Below are 19,688 nucleotides of genomic sequence, written 5' to 3' on the forward strand. Positions count from 1 at the left end.
GTCTCCCTAGTTCCCCAGTGACTTTGGGAAGCAGCCACATTTACTGGGTTCTGTCTACTTTGGATTCAGTAAAAGGTAGTACATGCATCTGGCTTTTTTAACCCATGCAGCAACCACCTAAGGAAATGATAATTACTCTTGTTCTGTAGAGAAAATCTAGTGTATTGGTTAGGTGGACGGACTCTGGAGTCAGCTTGGTTTTACATGCTGGTTTTACTAATTGTATGACCTTGGATACATCACTTAAAGCTTGGTTTCCTCGTAGTGTGGTTTCTGAGCAGTAAATGTGTGTGTCGCGATCGCAGTAAGGCCTCCACCAGTGTTAACAATGACTATTCCAGTTGATGAAATCAGGAAGTTGAATGACTTGTCTCTAGCCACAGAGCTGAGAAGTAGCAGCACTTGGAGGTGAACTCGGTTTTTCTGACTCTGAGTCTAGCGTGCATTCTACCTTCTAAAGTTACCCACTCTCGGTGCCTATTTCCGTCCTTTCTGTCCCTTTGATTCTTAAGAGGTGAGTGACGTTTTGTTGTAATTATTTTTACAACAACTGAGTCAAGCAGTCATGGGCCACATAAGACATTATGTGGGTAGGATGGAAAGAACTTTTATTTCTTAAGACTCTTTTGGGGTCTGACCACTCATCCATACATTCATTCAGTCAACAAACATTTATTGAGCACCTACATGTGCCAGGCATTGTTCTAGGTGCTGGAGATACAGCTGTGAACAAGACAAAGAGGGCTTGCGGGGAGCTAACATTCTAGTCTCAGGGCCTTCTTTGGGAAAAGTCCATAAACTTTCCCTTAGAGCACTTTATTTTTCTTTCTGTATTGATAAATTGATACTTTATCTATTAATAAATGTTGCTCTGCATCACGAACAGCTTTATTTATCTCAAGCTGCTCTGCTTCAACATTGCTTGAGAAGTCTGTTAAAACTGAAGAATTTCAGATTTCCAGGTCTGGGATAGGACTGTCACCTGTAATGGAAATGACCTTGCCCCGCTCCCCACTCGCCTCTTGAAATTCTACTTCACAGCGAAGTCCAGACTTTACCTTTTGCACTAAAACACCCATTATTTCGGATTCCCCCGTAACTGTTCGGTGAGTTGGTCTTACCTCTCTGGTTACACCATCATTTCCTGGGGGAGATTTATATTTTCCCTCCTCTGTATTCCAGTAGCATTTGACCTTTGGTTGGACATGTGCACCCACATACTTATTAATTAATTATCCTCTTTAGGTAATTGCTATTTGGACCATTCGTAGGGAGGCCTTGTGGTATAGTGGAGAATACACAAGCTTTGAAGATAGGCTGGGGTTGAATTCCAGCCCTGCCATTGTCTAAGGTGCCACATGGGTCAAGTTACGGACCGTTCTGAGCCCCCGTTCCTTCCCATGAACAAAAGAGGTAATTACCCCACTTTGCAGGGCAGCTGTGAGAATTAAATGACATAACCTAGAATAAATGAAGGCCAAGCACAAGTGCTCAAAATATGTTTGTTGCTAACATCTTTCTCGCTTCCGTAACTTTCGAAACTCTTCTGCAGAGGTGGTTTGTAGAAGGTCAGGTTTGGGCCAGATAAGACAGCAGTAAGAAGTCTGGTTTAGGAGTCACATGACCTGATTTCCAGCCCCAGCTCTGGCACTAACTTGCTGTGTGACAAGTCAGTTAACCTCTTTGGGCCACAGGTTTATCATCTGAAAACTGAATAGAGCCAGTCTCCTCCCATCCCCTCTTTTTTGTAAATTGGAGGAAAATGATAATTTGGAAAGGATTATTTTTAAGACTCAGTTCAAAGACATCACAATAATAACAACAAATCCAACATACACATGCCAAACACTTTTACATGGTAGGTTTCCAAGAACCGTTTACTAAACCAACGAATATGCCCAAACAGTCCCCAGTGAACTAATTCATGATCTCTAAGCTCCTTTCCAAATGTTCCCACCACCCCAAGAACTCCATACACTCCCTTCCATAAGGTAAGAGCTCCTTGACAGGACTCCACAATGTCAATTTTAATTTCCAACTTTGTGTTGTGATGTTTCAGAGTTTATACAGCTCCCAGGGAGAAGCAGTTGTCACCATGGCAACCTTCAGGCCACTGCAGTGAGAGAAATTAGTGCCTGCCCAGACCTAGTAATTGCTGTGGTCTTTTCCTCTTGGATTCCTAGCAGTGGATGCTTGACTACAAATACTGAGTGGGCTCCAGCAAGCGAGGGTAATAGTGTACAGCAATAAACTATCTGTTAGCTGATGCTTACATTTCAGACAAATTGAGGAGGCTGTCAAAGGCATTAGCTTCTATCTTTTCCAGGGAATCACTCTGAGAGATTTCACTAGGGGAGAGAGAGAAAAAAAAAAAAAAAAAAAGAAGAAGAAGAAACATGAAAGAAATGACTGTGTCTGCATAATAATAAGCTGTGTGTACAACCCAACAACTGGGGGCTCCAGTGTGTCCTTTTAAAAAAGAACAGGGAAGCCTTAAGTTGTCCTCACATCATAAAGTGCTAACACGCCCATCCCCCCCGCCCCCCTCCTTTAGGAACACCAATGGGCCTGCAACCCAGATGCAGTTGAAATGCAAGTTTCAGTATTCCCTGTTGATGCGACAGGTTCTTTTCCTTATTTATCTATGACTCAGAGTCACAGATTGTTAGAAGTGGGCACGTCCTTTGGGAAAATCCAGTCAGGTTCCCTTGTTTTACAGTTTTTGGAATTAAAGCTCTGAGAGGAGAGGCAAATAATGCTCATGGGAAGATTCAGGGCCAGGATCAGAATGTCTGGGTTCTCAACTCCATCACTCTAGTGAGGTTTTAATTGGGGTTAGGATTCATTGTTTCTTAACGCTTTACCCCTTTCCCCAAATCCTGTTCTGATGCAATTGCAAAGTGGTCAACTCCTACACGAAGTGTCCTTCTTGCGTTGTAACTGTCTGTTTATTTGACCATTTCCTTCACTTCATTAGCAAATTGAGGACAAGGTGTATTGTCCTATTTGCTTCTAAATCCCTGGTGGCTTCATGTAGCCTGGCACGTAGGGTATAAATGAATGAATAGATAAGTGAATGAACTGATTAAAAAAAAAAAAAGACACAAAAGTAAAGGAACCAACTTTGCCATGTATTTACCACCGCCAAGCATGTAGGTAATGTCAGCGTTACCCTAAAATCCCAGCAGAAGCTACCATTTGCTGCCAGCTGAGAAAGAAGTCGCAAAATCTAATGTTTACATTCCCTGAAGGCTTCAGGCTTGATGGGAGCTTTAGCCCACAGGAAGGCTGAGCCTAAGGCAGTTAAGGTCTTTTGTGAACAGCACAGTGATGGATAGTTCCCAGGCTGATTCGTCTTATTCCTCCCTAATGGTTCACTTATTTAACTGTGGCTGCTTTCCTCACTAGGAGGTCTTAATATATTAAAAGCTATCAAAACTCAACATTTAAACTTGAGAGCAGAAGAGTAAGGGTTAGCCTCAAGCAAACTGACATTTACATAACCTGCAGTGTATTTCCTATAATATGCACTAATTCTTAATGAATTATTTTTAATATCCTCATTGCTTGCTTATACCCTAAAGAGCAATCAGAGGTTCCCCAAGGAACTAGGACTGATGATGCAGCATCTCCTTTAGAGATGCAAATCTGCTTCCAAAGCCCAGAGGATTGTTAAGATGCTCTCTGGGAACTAAATGGCCTCTGAGGTCCTTTGACTCAGACTAACATTAAGGAGGATGCTGGAATACTGGACTCCTTTGAAAGTTCTCTTTCCACGTATGGGATCTTGTGTCCTAGAAGCTGACACGGGGATGTAGGATTGAAGTTAACATGTAACACAAATATGAGATCACATTGCATTATCAGGCTGCTTTACAATTTTGATAAATGCCTTTTATCAGTATGGCTACAGATACTGTGTTTTTGTGATACACTTATATTTTAGATACAAAGATAATCTTCTGATGCACAATAAACTTTCAACACATTTTCTTCTATGTAGGTGTGATCTAAAAATGTGACAGGAGGGAATAGCTGCTCTAGCAGAGGGAGAGTTTTTATGACTGAAATCTATCTTCTTTTCTACTTGAGTAATTTATCATCACTTATCAAAAGACATTCAGTTCACTGAAGCAACGTTAGTTATCTGGATTTTAATAACTCTTGAAAATCATACCTTTTCTTCAAAGGTCCCTGGGTATTATTTGTACTTTAAAGATAAAAATACTAGGGTTTCCTAAACACAATTCCTCTCCTAGAAAAATTATCCCCTTTCAACTATGTGTTCTCTGAGGGAAAAATTTATTCCAATTATAAATGTCTTTTGATATGCAGTATCTTACTTACATTTTTATGACCTCATTAAGTCCTCTGAAAGCTTGAGATGGGATTACTTTGATAGGGAGATAGGTGAGTGATCTAGAAAAGAAAAAAGGAGAGCCAAGAGCTTAAGATTTAAGATTGGGTGCCTTTTAAATTCATGAATAAAATGTGTGTGTGTGACTGCAGAGTTCCAAATAGCTAGATTCAGGTTGAAAGTTCTAACTTATATCAATAAAGAGAGGCGCCATGACTCATTCTTGGTCTTTATCAAAGAGTGTGTAATTTTGTTTCGAAGATAGTGAACTTTGGGATCAGACCCAACCAGGTTCAAATCCCCACTCTCCTACTACCTGGCTATAGGACCCTGAGCATATTATTTAAGTCCTCTGTTTCAATTTCTTCATCTATAAAATTGAAATAATAATTTCTATTTCACAGGGTTGTTATGATGGTTAATCAAGATAACCTGTATAAAGGATAGGGCTTGGCACCAAGTAAATAGTTAACACACAGTTTTAGAGTGGACTTATGGGCTTGTTGGAAGGATGGAAAAGACGCTATCTTGGGTAGAGTGGAGAAATAGATGGTGAAATTACAATTGAAAACCAGGCAGGCAAGAGAAGGGAAGATTCACTAAGAACATGTTCCTATTTTGATCTTCACCACCTTCCCCAGGCAGCCTATTTTAGTATTATCCCAACCAGACCACTTTGCTCCTGTGGTTAAATCAAGCGGGCCTCTCATGCCATTTGCGGGGAGTATCTATAGAGATTCCTTCAGGCACTTACTTGTATCCAGAAGAACAATCTGAGTGTTCTTGAACTGAGATAAAAGTTACGCGTTACATAAAAGTTGAGCAAAGAGTGACTACTCAGCAAGAGCAAAACCAGAATAGGATGATAAAGGAAACTGGGGTTAAGATAACTCAGGAGAGAGCAACTGCAAGGCGTAGATGAATGTTCAACCAGTATTTATCAAGCATGTACAGTGATTCAAGGATTTGGCTCAAGGACTGGAAGAGAAGAGGGGAGTGGACCAGGACATTTCAGGAGGGACGTGAATATCAGGAATATGGAGAATAGAAGTGGGAGATGCTGCCTTGTTTTTCGTGTGTCTATGCAGCAGAGACTGGCTTAGCTGCTGGGGGAGAGCACCTCCACCATGATGAGCATATTCAAATCAGCGAGCTGTCTTACAGTCCCAGAAGGGACTTGTAACATGCTTGTAACGTGCTGTGGGAACTATGCACACCCACCTGTAACCTTATTTTATCCACTCAACAATGGTGTGAGGTGGGTATTTCCCTTCGATAGCAGAAGAAACTTGATCACAAGAGATTAAGTAACCTGGACAAGGTAACATGACCAAGCAGAGAGTCTCCAAATGTTCTTTACTCTGCAATACTGGCCTGAAGTGTATGATTCCTAACCCACTCTCTCTCTTTTTAAATTTTTTCCCCAACTTTATTGAGGGATAATTGACAAATATAATTGTATATATTTAAAGTGTAACATGATGATTAGATGTATACCTACATTGTGGGATGATTATCAATATCAAGATAATTGACACATCTGTTACCTCAAGTAGTTAACTTTTTTTGTGTGTGGTAAGGATGCTTAAGATCTACTCAGCAACTTTCAAATATACAATGCCATATTCTTAACTATAGCCACCATGCTGTACATTAGATCCTCAGAACCTATTCTTCTTATAAGTGAAGGTTTGTACCCTTTGATCTGTATCTCCCCATTTTCCCTTACCCCAGCCACTGGCAACCACCATTCTATTCTCTATTTCCGTGAAATTGGCTTTTTTTCGAGGTTCCACAGAGAAATGATACCATATAGTATTTGTCTTTCTCTGGCTTATTTCACTTAGCATAATGCCCTCCACTTCCATCCAGGTTGTTGCAAATGGCAAATTTTCTTCTTTTTATGTCTGAAAAATATTCTGTCGTGTGTGTGTGTGTATATATATATATATATATATATATATATACCAAATTTTCTCCATCCATTCATCTGTCAAGTGACTTTAGGCTGTTTCCTTATTCTTGGCTATTATGAGTAATGCTGCAATGAACATGGGATGGAGATGTCTCTTAGAGATAGTGCTTTCATTTCCTTTGGATGTATAGCAGGTCACTCACTCTCTCTCAGTGAGCAAGGTGAAGGGACATGAATTGGAACCTTGTTTCTCTTGAGAAGAGGCATGTCACACCCTTGCTATTCCTCCTGCAAAGCAGCTTACCAGCAGTTCCTCTCTAGGGCTAATGCAAAGAAATTTCATTGCAGAAAAATGCTTTCACTCAACTGTCTCTTAGAGATGCTACAACCTAGAACGAGTAATCCAAACTTGCTCCTCTGATTTTATCCCTGAAGACAGTCCCACCAAGTACCTCCTTCAGTACCCAAACTTATTTAACAGGGCATCCGAGAAGAACAGGGACTGTAGGGGGAGAAATCTTCTTATGATGGCATGTTTCCTTCCTATATTTCTTCTGCAATCATGTCTGCTTGGCTTACTGATTAAAAACACAGTTTTATTGCTGTCTGCACTGCCAAGTCAATAAATTTCCAGAAGAGAAAGCTGTATTCTACTGTACCCCATGCAACATCAATAAAACTGACAGCCAAATTCTGATTCCAGAATCTTTATTGCTGGGGATAATGCAGTGCAGAACATATTTTGGAGAGTGTTTACATAAAAGCTTCAACTGAACCTTTCAGAGCTGTTTATTCATGTAAATGGAGCCCAGAAGCTGCAGCCTCTCAGCAGGCACCCTCCTCCTCCAAAAAAGGAACACAGTGTGGCTTCCCGGAGAACAGTGTGGCTCAGGGAGGGTGTCTGAGTTTTTGCTCGATGTAGGGATGAGGGATAAGGAGCAAAGGTTGGGCAGAAGGGAGAGAAGCTGTAGATCATACACGGGCTGTCCCTGGTGACTACAGAACAGCCCTGGTGCAAGATGAAATTTTGTAGAGTTGATGTTGATGCTTCAGAGCAGGAAAGGCAGCAGTGATGAGAGTGAAAATAGAGTTCCTACCATAAAAGAGGCACTGAGCAAACAGGAGGTAGCTTTATGGGTGTGGCTGGGACAAGAAAGAGGCCTGGGGTTCAGGGAATGGGGAGAGAGGTGGGGTGAGACAGGTGCACCAAGCTTTTCACAACAGAAGTATTCTCATGAAGTGATGTGGGGAACGTGCTTCTGTGAATCCCAAACTGTTTTCCCCACTGACTTATATTTTTATTTTAGAGGGATTGTGTGTTCCCTTCTGATTCATCGCAGTGGACGCAGTTACTAAGCATTCAAGCGGCTGTCTCCTGTATTTAAATGTTCACGTGGCCCATGACTTGTTAATAACCATTTGAATGTACTCCCTTTGAAGGTGATCCCTCCTCTGACGGATGCTTCTGTGATTCTTTCCATGAAGCCAGAAGCTCTTAGCAATGTGAACAATTGTCTCAATAACCCTGCAGTTCTACTCCTGTATATGTCCCAGAGAAATCTGCACACTGATACTCAAGGAAACTTGCACAAGGATTTTCTTCACAGCCTTGTGGCATCAAGGGGTATTGAAGGCAACCTGAGTGTCCACTGCTGTGAGGGAGGGGGGCTAAAGTGTGCACCTGCGAATGGGTCGCCAGTTAGGAGCAAGAATGTAAAGGTGCACAGAGCAGCATGTGTGGGTCTTAGAATCATGGTGTTAAGAGAAACAACTAAGAAATTAATGATATGTATACACGACACTGCTTGCAGAATTAAAATACAGACACACCAAACATCAGCCATTAGAAAACATATAAACATACATCAGCATGGTTGCCTATGGTGAGCTGAGAGAAAGTGGGAGGAGGGAATAAAATGAATAACTAAAATGAGGGGACTTTGAATGACCCACTGATTATGTTATTTGAAGGCAAAAGTATGGTCAGCTTAACCCTCTGTACCTGAGAGACCAATGCAGAAGATAAAATTTTCATTTTGATGTACTGAGTTCCCCCCTCCTTCTCTTCCCTTCCTCTTTCCTTCTTTCTTTCTTTCTTTTTTTTTTTTGAAAGTTAGGTCTACATGAATTCTAAGAATTTTGTGAACTTCAGGAACTCTTATGGAAAGGTCTAGTTAATATCATTTGATACAGAGCAGAAGCCAAGGAGAACTGAGGAAAAAGGGGCCAAAAGCAAGGACAGTCCAGCAGCTCTGTTGTCCAGTGTCAACAAAGGGAAAGAAAGCTATGCATGGAGCACAGAAACGTAAGAGACTGACACTCCCAAACTATGCACCTCAGATGGGTGGTAGAGAACCAAGGTTACTGGGCAAATGTGAAGCTGAACTTGCAGAGTGGAGCGTTCTCTCTGCCTCTTGAATAGTCAGTGAGATGGCTGTGGAAGTATGTGGTGTGGAATCATGCAGTTACTTATATTTATTACAGTTCATAGTCCTTTTTATAGTTTTAAACTTGGACTTTTAAATTAATTGATGATATAACACAGGCGATACCTGGATTATGGCCACATTCTACCTTGGTCAAGAGCCTTTACCAGAGATGTTGAAGCAAATACTTAGACTGGATGACAAAGGCTGCCTTAGTATCATCAGCTCTGGAAACTCCATCGACTCATGAATCCCACATACAAGTCCCCCAGACCTTCCAGTTATGTGTTAAAGTTGATGTAGAAGCAGTCTCTCACCCTAGCTCTGGGATCTTGTGCTTGGTCATGACCCTGGTGAAGTCCTGTGTCCTTCCGCATTGTCTACACTAGACCCGACACTACGTGGAGGGCAGGAGTGTGCCTGCAGTACCTTGACTCACACGGCCCCCGCCCCGTATCGGTACTTGTTTCGGCCTTGGTTGCTCACCCTGTAGCCTGCTCGGTCTCCCCAGAGTCCATCCAGGAGGGGAGCCTTTGCCTTCTCTTCTTGTCAGTCACCAGATCCTGGTCCCTGTATTTTTCCCTCTTAGAAGACACTGCTGACCCAGAACAGTTCCTAGTTGCTGTCTGGTTAGGATCGATGTCATCTCTCTCACGACTTGGTTTTGACTTTCAAACTGGGCCCCCTGGAACAGATGGGGACCCTGTGCTGGGGCTACCCAGTGCAGCTGGGTTAGTTCCTCCAGTGGCTGCTGGTGGGCTGCCAAGATCACCATTTAGGACTGAGGTACTCATTCCCCCAGCTGTTGGGAGAGTGGGCCACTGAAGCTCTCAGCGGAGTTGCTCTCCTGGAATTACCTTCAGCCTAAGATTGCCACCTCACCTAATGTCAGGTCTGCTCTCCTCCGCAGCCTGCATCCAGTGACTGGTCAATGCATGGAATAAAGGCCCAGCCCTTTCGTTCTGCCTCATGGTGAGACTGCTCAGGAGGGCCATCCCACTTGCAGAGCTCTTTTCCATCAACCCTTTCTCCTGGGCCCTGACTCAGTCCCCTTCCTAGCCAGGCCCAGTTGTCAAGGCACCAGCTCACCTTCTGTCAGAGCCTAGCAACAGATAAACAAATAGCATTCAGATAAACCTAATCTCCTTGAAGAAGAAGATGCTGCATTATCAGGTCCTCCTGAATTGTTCCTAACGCCTCTTGAGTACTCAAGGGTGGGGCTTGGGCCTCTCTTATTTTTTTTCTTCTAAGTTTAATAACACAGATGACCTTGGACAAAGCCAGTTTGTCCTGTTCACTGGCTTGTTAATGAACCCTCAAAATAATGTTAGCTGGAGAGTTTCAGGGTCAGGAGTTTCTTTGTTCCCCTTCAAGGGAACCCAAGATTTAGAAATCCTTGCTTATAAAAACCTATCTACTGGGAGATATTTGCATGACCAAAGAGTTCTTTGCTCTACAGGAGGATTGATGAAAGGTTCCTTAAATAGCAAACTCCTTAGGTAAATGGAAAATATGGCTCAATTAACACTTTTAAACACAGGTGTTGCCTAAAGCCAATTACAACTGTAGGTTCCCCTACCTCACTTTGGTTTTTAAGAGCTTGGAATTCCAGGGCGGGACCGCCTTCTGAAGCCCACAGGCTGAGCAGGGGCAGAGGAAGACAACAGCCAGGGAAGAAATCCCAGCACTCATCTGGAGTCCTCAAAGCCTGGGTGGGGTCTTTGCTGGCCTTGCAGGAGCCTTTACCTCTTCTGCCCAGAAGGACAGAAATGAATTATTTTTTTCACTTCCCTCTAATGGTTTAGAAAAGCCATCTATATTATCGATTTAAGAAAGCTACAAACATCCATCCATCTTTCACAGATGATTAGTTTATTGCTAGAGCTACACACCCTGAATTTTAAAACACTACAAAATCAGGGGGAGGCAAAAAGACAGAAACCAGGGATGGTCAAAGATGTTTTGCCTAATGAACTCATAGAAATGGGGGGAGGGAAACATCACCTTATTTAAATTCAAAAGAATGTTAATGTTTTTATATTTATTACACGAGACCTTGTTCTACACTGAACAGAGGCTTAAGAATTCCTGTGTTCTTATCAAAGTCACCCAGTAGTTATAATAAACTTGCTTTCATCTTGGAGTGAAATAAAAATGGCTTTCTCCTTTACAAACGATTTTAAATCTTTGCGCTTTCAAATGCATCGATCTATTGGGTAACTTCATTATTGGGTATGTCTTCATTCATTGGCCTCTTGTCTTCAGCATTTACCTAGAGGGAGCTCGACGTCAACGTTAACCGAAATATGACGTCAGTATAGATGGACATCCAAGACGTTAAGTTTTACATCAGAAAATTTTAGAACGCTCCTTTAAGTATTTACTGTATTAGACTCAGGGAATCAGACTAAAAGGGCTGCTTGCAACTGGTTTGGTCCAACCCCTCACTTTCGATGAAGAATCTTAAGTGAGGAAAAGTAAAATGACTTCCCTGAAACCACATGGCAATTCAGCAGCAGATCTGGATTTGAACATAGGTCACTTCATTCCTGGTCCAGTGCTGTGTCCTACATTAGTCACATCACATCAGTACTGTTCCTCTGGGGGTTTGCTGATACACCCCACTATGCAATCCTCTGGTTCTTCTGCGAAAACCTCACCTTCTGATAGAGCCACCAGCTTCTTGAGGGCATGTGCTCACGGTCTTTAACTTCAAAGGTGCAGCTCAAATTCCTGTTCTTCCATGAAGCTTCAGAGCCTACCAGAGTGTTTTTCTTCCTCTCCTGTCCTCCTCAGCACTAATGACTACCCAGTTTTTTTTTTCTTTTTCCTGCCCTATTTTTTGAGAATTTATCAGGTGCCTTGTATGAATGTTTCCTCTGTTCTACCATTGAACTCCCAGTCTCTGGTAGATTCTGCCTTCTGACTGTCTCTTGCTTCCAGCCCTTTTATTCCTTTTCCACTGCCACTCTCCTTGGTCATTCTTTTCTTCACCTCGACTGCTCTGTAGTCCCCAAACTGGTTTCCCTGTACTCCATCCCGGGTTTCCTCTGCCCAGTCTAGATTAGTCTCCCTGATAACTCCCACCATTGTCACTCTTACACTCGGATTCTTCTGTGCCACCCCTTGGCCAGTCTACTTATCTACAAGTGTCTCAGCTTTGCATTCAAGGCCCCCGAAATAAAGGCTTGAACTTTATTTGACAGTCCTGTCACCCACTCTTCCCCTCACATAACCAATACACTAAACTTGCACTGTCCAAAAAAGGCAGCCACTAGCCACATATGGCCATTGAGCACTTGAAGTATGCCCAGTCCAAATTGAAACGCACTGTAAGTTTAAAATACATTCCAGATGTCAAAGACTTAGCGGGGAAAAAATAATGGAAATGATCTCATTAACAATTATTATATTGATTACATGTTGAGATGGGTGTGGCTAAACCACACTGACTATTTTTTCAGCTCTCTCTTAGGCCCACAGTCCTACTCCCTCCCCTTTCTGCAAGACGGAGCTTTAGCCTACCCGTGAGGAATGCACCCAAACCAGATGAGTTCCCTATCAACTTTTACCCTTGTCTTCATCTGAAATGAAAACTGGAAGAATGCCTTTTGCCGATGCAGATGGTTAATGGTCATGAGACCCCCCAGAGGAAGGAAAAACCCCTGGTTTCCATCCAGTGTGGGTGTGCTTCTCTCTAGAAGTCAGGTTTTATATTTAGCTCTGGCCCCTTTAAAGCCCCCTATCCCCTTTTCCGTACCCTGTGGTATGGAGTACAACTTCGAATGCGGAATGTCACGTCAGCCTGACCCCACCTGTATGTAAGTTACCCTCAATAAGCCTCATATTGCACTTCATGGAGTTGCCTGCTCTGTTTTTCGGTCTCAAGTTTGGAGGACGTTATTCAATATTTCTGCCTTCCGACCAAATGATAATATTTTGTACAGTTGGATTACATAAAATATTAAACTTAATTTCACCTTTTAAAACCTTTTAAAATGTGGCTATTAAAAATTAAAATTACACTTGTGACTAACATTATATTTCTACTGGACAGTGCCTCCCTAGACAAATCAGACTACTGTGTCTCCTGAATTTACTTCACATTTTCCTGCCTTCATTCACACTGTTTCTACCATCTGGCACATCTACCCTTCTCTGCCGGTCAGATTCTATTCTACCCTTGGTTGAAGGTCTGTCTCAGGCGCTATATACTTTATGGAATGTGTCTTCATCACCAATTGTATGTGCTTTCTCTCTGGAAGCAGCATAGTGGGATAGTGAAGAGTAGAGACTCTGGAGTCAGGTTGCCTGGGTTCATTTCACATGTATGAAGTGATGATGATACTAACTACTGCAGAAATTTTTTAGATTAAATAAGAAAATGTTTATGTAATATTCATACAGCATGTAGTACAAGGTTAGAGCTCAATAAGTACTTTAAATTCACAGCTGCTTACTATGAAGGAGTCAAGCTGCCCCAGCTATGCCTGATGACAACTCTCCTTCCTTGCTGGGGATGGGGTGGATTCAGCACTTTGGACTTTTCTATTTGTCACACCCTTACGTCTACAAAATGCCTGTGGCTTGTCTCAAGCTCTTTATTGTCTGCTGATTATACACAGGACAACTGAGAGAGAGGGCAGACATTCCGCCTTGGTACCTTTCTGTTGGGCTCAAGTATCTCTTATAGACCTTGTCTGATAGCCTTTTAAAGAAATGATAAGGAAGTGATAAAGAACAACCTTCCATTAAATATTTCAACTCTAGGGAGCCACTCTGCAGAATTCTCATTTGCTCATTGATTTAAAAAAGTTCAGTCAGGGCTTCCCTGGTGGCGCAGTGGTTGAGAGTCCGCCTGCCGATGCAGGGGACACGGGTTCGTGCCCTGGTCCGGGAAGATCCCACATGCCGCGGAGCGGCTGGGCCCGTGAGCCATGGCCGCTGAGCCTGCGCGTCCGGAGCCTGTGCTCCGCAACGGGAGAGGCCACAACAGTGAGAGGCCCGCGAACCACAAAAAAAAAAAAAAAAAAAAAAAAGTTCAGTCAGTTGGAACTCTCCCATTGGAAAGTTCAATTTGCATGACTCTTCTCCAAGACAGCCTTTCCAGAGCACCCAAGAAGCTTGGGGAGTTTACGAATTATTGATATAATGTAAACCAAGACTTTTCAATTAGACTCCCTGGATGATGGATTTTCCAAGTCATTTGTGCAACAACTAAATTAAAAATATAAAGCCTCAGAGGAGAATGGTAAACACATCTTAGCACTTACTCAAAACCCATTTCAAGTTTTCTAAAGACACAAAGCAAAGTAACCCAATCTTTACCCCCAAACTAGAATTCTTCTAGCAATAATATAACATGACAAGAATAACTCTGGTAAATAAAACTACATGTTGAATTCTCCCCAGGGAAGGTCTGCATTTTGTGTAATGATTTCTCAAAAATATTTTTTAGAAGCAGAGAATATTATGTTGTCAGGGCAGTGACATTGCAGATATGCTCCAGGAAACTCTTTCATTACAAGCTTCTGTTTGCAGACACATTTTTTTTTGGTGAGCCTGCAAAAGCTGGTTGCAACGGATATACTACATACTTTTTTCTTTTCTTTTTTCTTTTTTTTTTTGCTGTACACGGGCCTCTCACTGCTGTGGCCTCTCCCGTTGCCGAGCACAGGCTCCGGACGCGCAGGCTCAGCGGCCATGGCTCACGGGCCCAGCCGCTCCGCGGCATGTGGGATCTTCCCGGACCGGGGCACGAATCCGTGTCCGCTGCATCGGCAGGCGGACTCTCAACCACTGCGCCACCAGGGAAGCCCTACATACTTTTAATTAACTTGATGGAATGGGTCTGAATTGCCTGAAATTACTGGCATGTGCACCTTCACTTTTCACTGACTCCTCAGCTCTGGTAGACACTGATTTGTGTGGGTGCCTGGTTCAAAAATGCCCCTTCTCTGGAAGCATTTCACTGCTGGTTGCAATAGGGTGGAAGCATCTCGTTGACTGTGCTTCTGTCTCAGGAGTAGGGTGTGGAGCCATCAGATTCTCTGTCTCAGGAATTTAAACTTGTAATAGATGGGAGGAATCTTTGGAGCTGATTCATTGTAAAGGTGGAATCTACAGAAAAGTGCCCTGACCTCTTGCTGCTAAAACGCCATATTCTCTCTGGATCTTGCTCACATCCTTCTACCTCTTTATTCTTCTGTTAAGTTAATCTCTTATGATTAAATTTGTCAGAGATGATTTCTGGTGCTTGCAAATGAGAAAAGCCTTCATCAGAGACCCACCCAAGGTTTCCAGGGGGACGTCATCCACTCTTCCATTGATGATCCGTAACACAGACAGGGCACGTGCCTGGTGGTCAGTGAGAGAGCAGAAGGCTTTGAATAGTGCTTCCCTGGTGGCCTCTCTAAGCTGGTGTCAAAGGCCAGGAGGGAGCTTATGGGATAAGCGTGTTAGCCCAGTTGCCCCTGTAGAGAGTGAGGCTTAAAGAACTACAGCTCGAATAATACCTCCACCAAGGTATCTTTGTTACTCTGGCTAGAAGGGATAGCTCCCTTCTCTAAAGTCTCAGCAGCCTTTGTTTATAACCGTCATCTGGCTTTTCTCACCTTCTGCATTTCGCTGCCGTCATCTGAGAACTAGTCCTCTCTCTCCTATGGCTGGAAGACTGTAAGCTCTTGGAGGGCACGGGCGGTGTCTATGGATCCTGTACATTTCAGCATGTAGCTCCTGAGCGGTCAGCATGTCTGACCTGAAGGTTTTCTATGTGTCCAGACGGAGGTTTAGGGATGCGGAATGGGGAAAGGACCCAGAATAGGCTTGTACGCTCTAGCTGGACAGATAGGACTGACCCAATTGAATGATAGAAAACAGGGTATCATCAGGTGTTAAGTGGCATGTTTGAGGGGCAGCTCAGCCTGGGCTGAAAAAACTAGCATATCAGACTCCAGGCAGTAATGAGCTCTGCTATGTTGGGATTCTAACTTATTCACCTTCCAGGTTGAGAAGACCTAGTGGGTCATTTTCTCTAATTAACACCCCACAGGAGCAAGACTATTCCATCAGGCTTCCCCCTTAGATGATAGATATTTACTGTTCAACCTCATATATGGGCTGCGGGTCCTTCAGGACTTCTCTGCATCATCAGATTGTTACAATAATACTTTGTAGTTATGGGAAACCTTTATTTCCGAGTATTTTGGGCCCTGCTGTCTTGTTTATCTTCACCACAGTCAGCCCCACTCAGGGGCAAGAATCATCATGCCCCTTTTACAGACAGCACAGAGGTTTTAACACTGTCCTGAGCCCACAGTGCCCATTAGGGAAAGAGGGACCCGGTGCTAGAACTCGCGTCTGCAGGTCTTTGTCCTGTTGAGCAATTCAGATAATCTGGGGACTGTGTTGGACCCTGCCCTGTCGTACCAGGGCATCTCCACCCCTGTGGCCTCAGAAATGCTGTCCGCTGATGCTCGTGAGGTAGAATTATGAACCTAGGAGTCACCTCATTTTATCAGCGTCAAGGACAAATTTAACAGCAGCAAAGGATAAAGCCTTCATTCTGAGAGTTGAGTTTTACTTGTAAATTGGACTTTTCTGAATTTGGCCCAGGTGGCATTAAAGAGCTGTGGTTCAGGGCCACACAGAGAGCAGCTGTGAGTGGTTTGCTGGCTGGGACGGGGTGGCATCTCCCTGGGAGGCAGAAGCTGAGAGTAAATGAGGACCATGTGGAGAAGCTGCTAGAAGCTGCCCACGGAGTTAGGAAGCCCACCTGACTGGTGGGTGGGATTATTTTAATTGCCTTCTTAAAAAAAAGAGCTGGTGCAAAATTTGCTAAAATCTGCATTAAATGTGAGTTTTCACACACCAAGGGGAGCTGCCAGAACAGAACACATATGCTCCCGTGGAGCCAGCCCTCTTGGGTCTGGAAGTGAGCAGCAGGGCCTCTCTCCACCGCCATGACTCAACTGGCTTTAAAATTCCATGTGTGAGATCAAAATTACACAAGGCCAAGACACCGTCTGGTGCAGCCAACCTGGGAGATTGTATTTTGGAAAGAAAGCTTTTGTGCCTCATTTCAAGACATGAAAAGAAGCCAAATTGAGGAGCTTGGGAAGAAGATAGAGGTGGGTAAAGGAACAGAACCGGAGCCCTGAATTAATCTGACATACTGCCTTTGTTTTTTGCTGTATTGGGTCTTCATTGCTGTGCGTGGACCTTCTCGAGTTGCGGCGAGCAGGGGCTACTCATCATTGCGGTGCACGTGCTTCTCATTGTGGTGGCCTCTCATTGCGGAGCACAGGCTGTAGACGTGTGGGCTTCAGCAGTTGTGGCGCATGGGCCCAGAAGTTGTGGCTCATGGCCTCTAGAGCACAGGCTCAGTAGTTGTGGTGCATGGGCTTAGCTGCTCCGCAGCATGTGGGATCTTCGCGGACCAGGGCTCGAACCCGTGTCCCCTGCACTGGCAGGTGGACTCTTAACCACTGCACCACCAGGGAAGTCCCTGACATACTGCTTTTGAAATTAAAAAAAAAAGAATAATGTAGAAAAAAATCCAAGGAATTACTGCTCTCCAAAGGGAGAGCTGGGTCCAATGACAAAGGGATCCGTGTGTGAAGATTTTTGGCTCTACATGTTCATTGAGATTTTGGGAACTCTGTTGCTTGCTTTTTAGTGTCCTGCTAGGGGTCACCATTCACTTTCCCCAAAAGGATGATTTTTAAACTAATAAAATCTGGCCCTTGCAAAGCTTCCCCCAGGGAGTCTGTTTATAGGCACAGCCAGGTTTAAGAATTGTCTTGAAGGTAATAGCTGGGAGAGCTGAGTCAGAACTGAGGTTCAAGATCAACCTCTACCTTGGGTCTTTGTTTTTTTTTGCTGTTGTTGGTTATTTTTGGTTTGTTTTTGTGGGAGTAGGGTAGGAAGGTGGGACATGAGCTATCAGAATTCCAAGGTTTTGTTTTTGTTTTTGTTTTGTCTGGTTCAGCTTCAGGGAAGCTGTAGGTAGGGCCAAGCTGTCCTACTTGTAAGAGTTTGGTAGGCTTCCCTCTATCCTGTGGACTCTTACCTGGTGTCCTGGACGGGAACCAATAGATCTCAATTCAGCCTGTCTTGGTGGTTGTTTGTTTTGTTTTGTTTTGTTTTAATGGACCCTGGGCTGAGGATTGATTTTTCTCTAATAAGTAAGTTAAAACAAATTAACAACAAACAGTAGAACAATCTGTGGAATTGTTGGGCTGTACTAATGTAGGTAAGCTTCTAGTCTTGCTTCTCTGGATGGCCCTTTCAAAGGAGAGATTGGGAGGTCTGCAAATCTGGGACCTGGATGTTGACTCCCTCTGCTACTCATAGCACCTCATCACCTCCCCATTTTCTAGGATGGAGATTTTTAAGTGACCTTTAGGTGTGGTACGTGCTAACTAACAGACATGCTTCCTTTTTGCATTGGTTAATTGTTCCTATTCAGCTCTCTACTCAGTTTGATCATCATGTAGTTCAATAGACACTTTAATCATACTACCTGTGAAATTTTGGGAATCCTGAGTTGACTAAGACCTCTTCAGGTGCTTCTCACTTTGGCACAATGATTCAAAACCATGGTGGGGTGAGGTGGGGACTCCCCCACCCCTTGCCCCAACACACACACACGCCAGGGGCGTTTGGCAAATGTCTAAAGACATTTTCGGTTGTCATCATTTGGGAGGGCAGTGCTACTGGCATATAGTGGGTGGAGGCCAGGAATGCTGCTAAACACCCTACAGTATATGAAACAGCCCCCAACAGCAAATGATTATCTGGCCCCAAATGACAATTGTGTTGAGGCTGAGAAACCCTGCTGTTGCAGAGGAGGTACACATGGAATAAATAGTTACGTTATGTGGGGTGTATGCAAAAGTGGATGTAAGTACAAGGTATCAAAGCAAGTATGTGTGTGTGGGAGAGAGGGGACATTGGGCAAAGCTTGTTGGAAGTGACTCCAAATCATGATTTTTGCTTAATGCCTTTGTAATCAACTGTCCAAGAATGGCTTTGAAAGTTTATTAGTTGAGATTAGTTTATTAGTTAAGATTAGTTTATTAGTTCCTACATATTAGGAATTTTTTTTCTTTTTGAACAGCTCTCTGGGTAATTTAATCAAATATTTCTGATGACTTTATATCTTCCCTTACCAAAAAATTTCTCCAAAGAACGAGGGAGAGGTATAAAAAGGGAAGGATCCATTCAACCGTATTCTTTGCTGCTCAGTAGGGAAATGTCTAGCCTACTCTCACCTGTGTTTTTCTTCCACCTGGACTCTCCTTCCCTTCTCTCCTTCAAGGTTTAGCCTCATAACCCTGGTCCATGACACCTTCGCTTGGAGATTTCAGTCCACAGTGACCGATCTATTTCCTGAATTCCTTACAGCCTCGTTGCCTCTCTCTTCCTACCTACACGTCTCTTGGGTGTGGGTGTGTTTCCACCTAGATTGTGGGCTCCTCAAGGACAGGGACCATGCCCTCCATTGGTACATCCTTCTACAGCATAGAACACCATTCTGGATCCTGATTTATTCTCAAGGTAGGAGAAGGAGAAAGACATTCAGGAAAGATGTCAGAAAATTAACATCTTCCTGTGACACTGGACTGACGGATACAGCACATTTTATCCTTCCAAAGTCTCTGGATTGTGTCTTATAATAAAGTCTAAAAGTTTAATCTCTGTTTAGTAGGCACAGCATGCAAAAAATAAATTGCTATTATTATTATTAGCATTTTCTTACTAACAGATTTTTCAGAAGCTGTTTCCATACCAAGCAGATCAACCTTTCTGTTGTCATAGAGACAAAGATCTTTATATAACCATGGGCAAGGTGAGATTTTTTTTTTCCCTCTCCCTCCTTTGACTTGTCTGAAACTAATAACAAAAGGAAAAGGACATTTTTTAAATTAATTATTTTCTTTTACTTTTTTTTTCTCCAATTAAAATGAGTGAATACATGGGAGGCTTT

General features: G+C 43.2%; 1 protein-coding gene across 1 annotated transcript in view; it reads right to left on the reverse strand.

Annotated features, from left to right (window-relative positions):
• LHCGR (luteinizing hormone/choriogonadotropin receptor) overlaps positions 1-19,688 on the reverse strand; it is a gene marked incomplete at both ends in the record, with an annotated part of 61,176 nt that overhangs the window by 37,747 nt on the left and 3,741 nt on the right. Inside the window, 2 exons of the mRNA XM_082852259.1 lie at positions 2,274-2,348; positions 4,348-4,419. Coding sequence (XP_082708385.1) covers positions 2,274-2,348; positions 4,348-4,419 — 147 coding nt within the window. The remainder of the gene's footprint in view (positions 1-2,273; positions 2,349-4,347; positions 4,420-19,688) is intronic.

Source organism: Leucopleurus acutus (assembly GCF_964270905.1).
Source record: "Leucopleurus acutus genome assembly, chromosome: 12".
Taxonomy (NCBI): domain Eukaryota; kingdom Metazoa; phylum Chordata; class Mammalia; order Artiodactyla; family Delphinidae; genus Leucopleurus; species Leucopleurus acutus.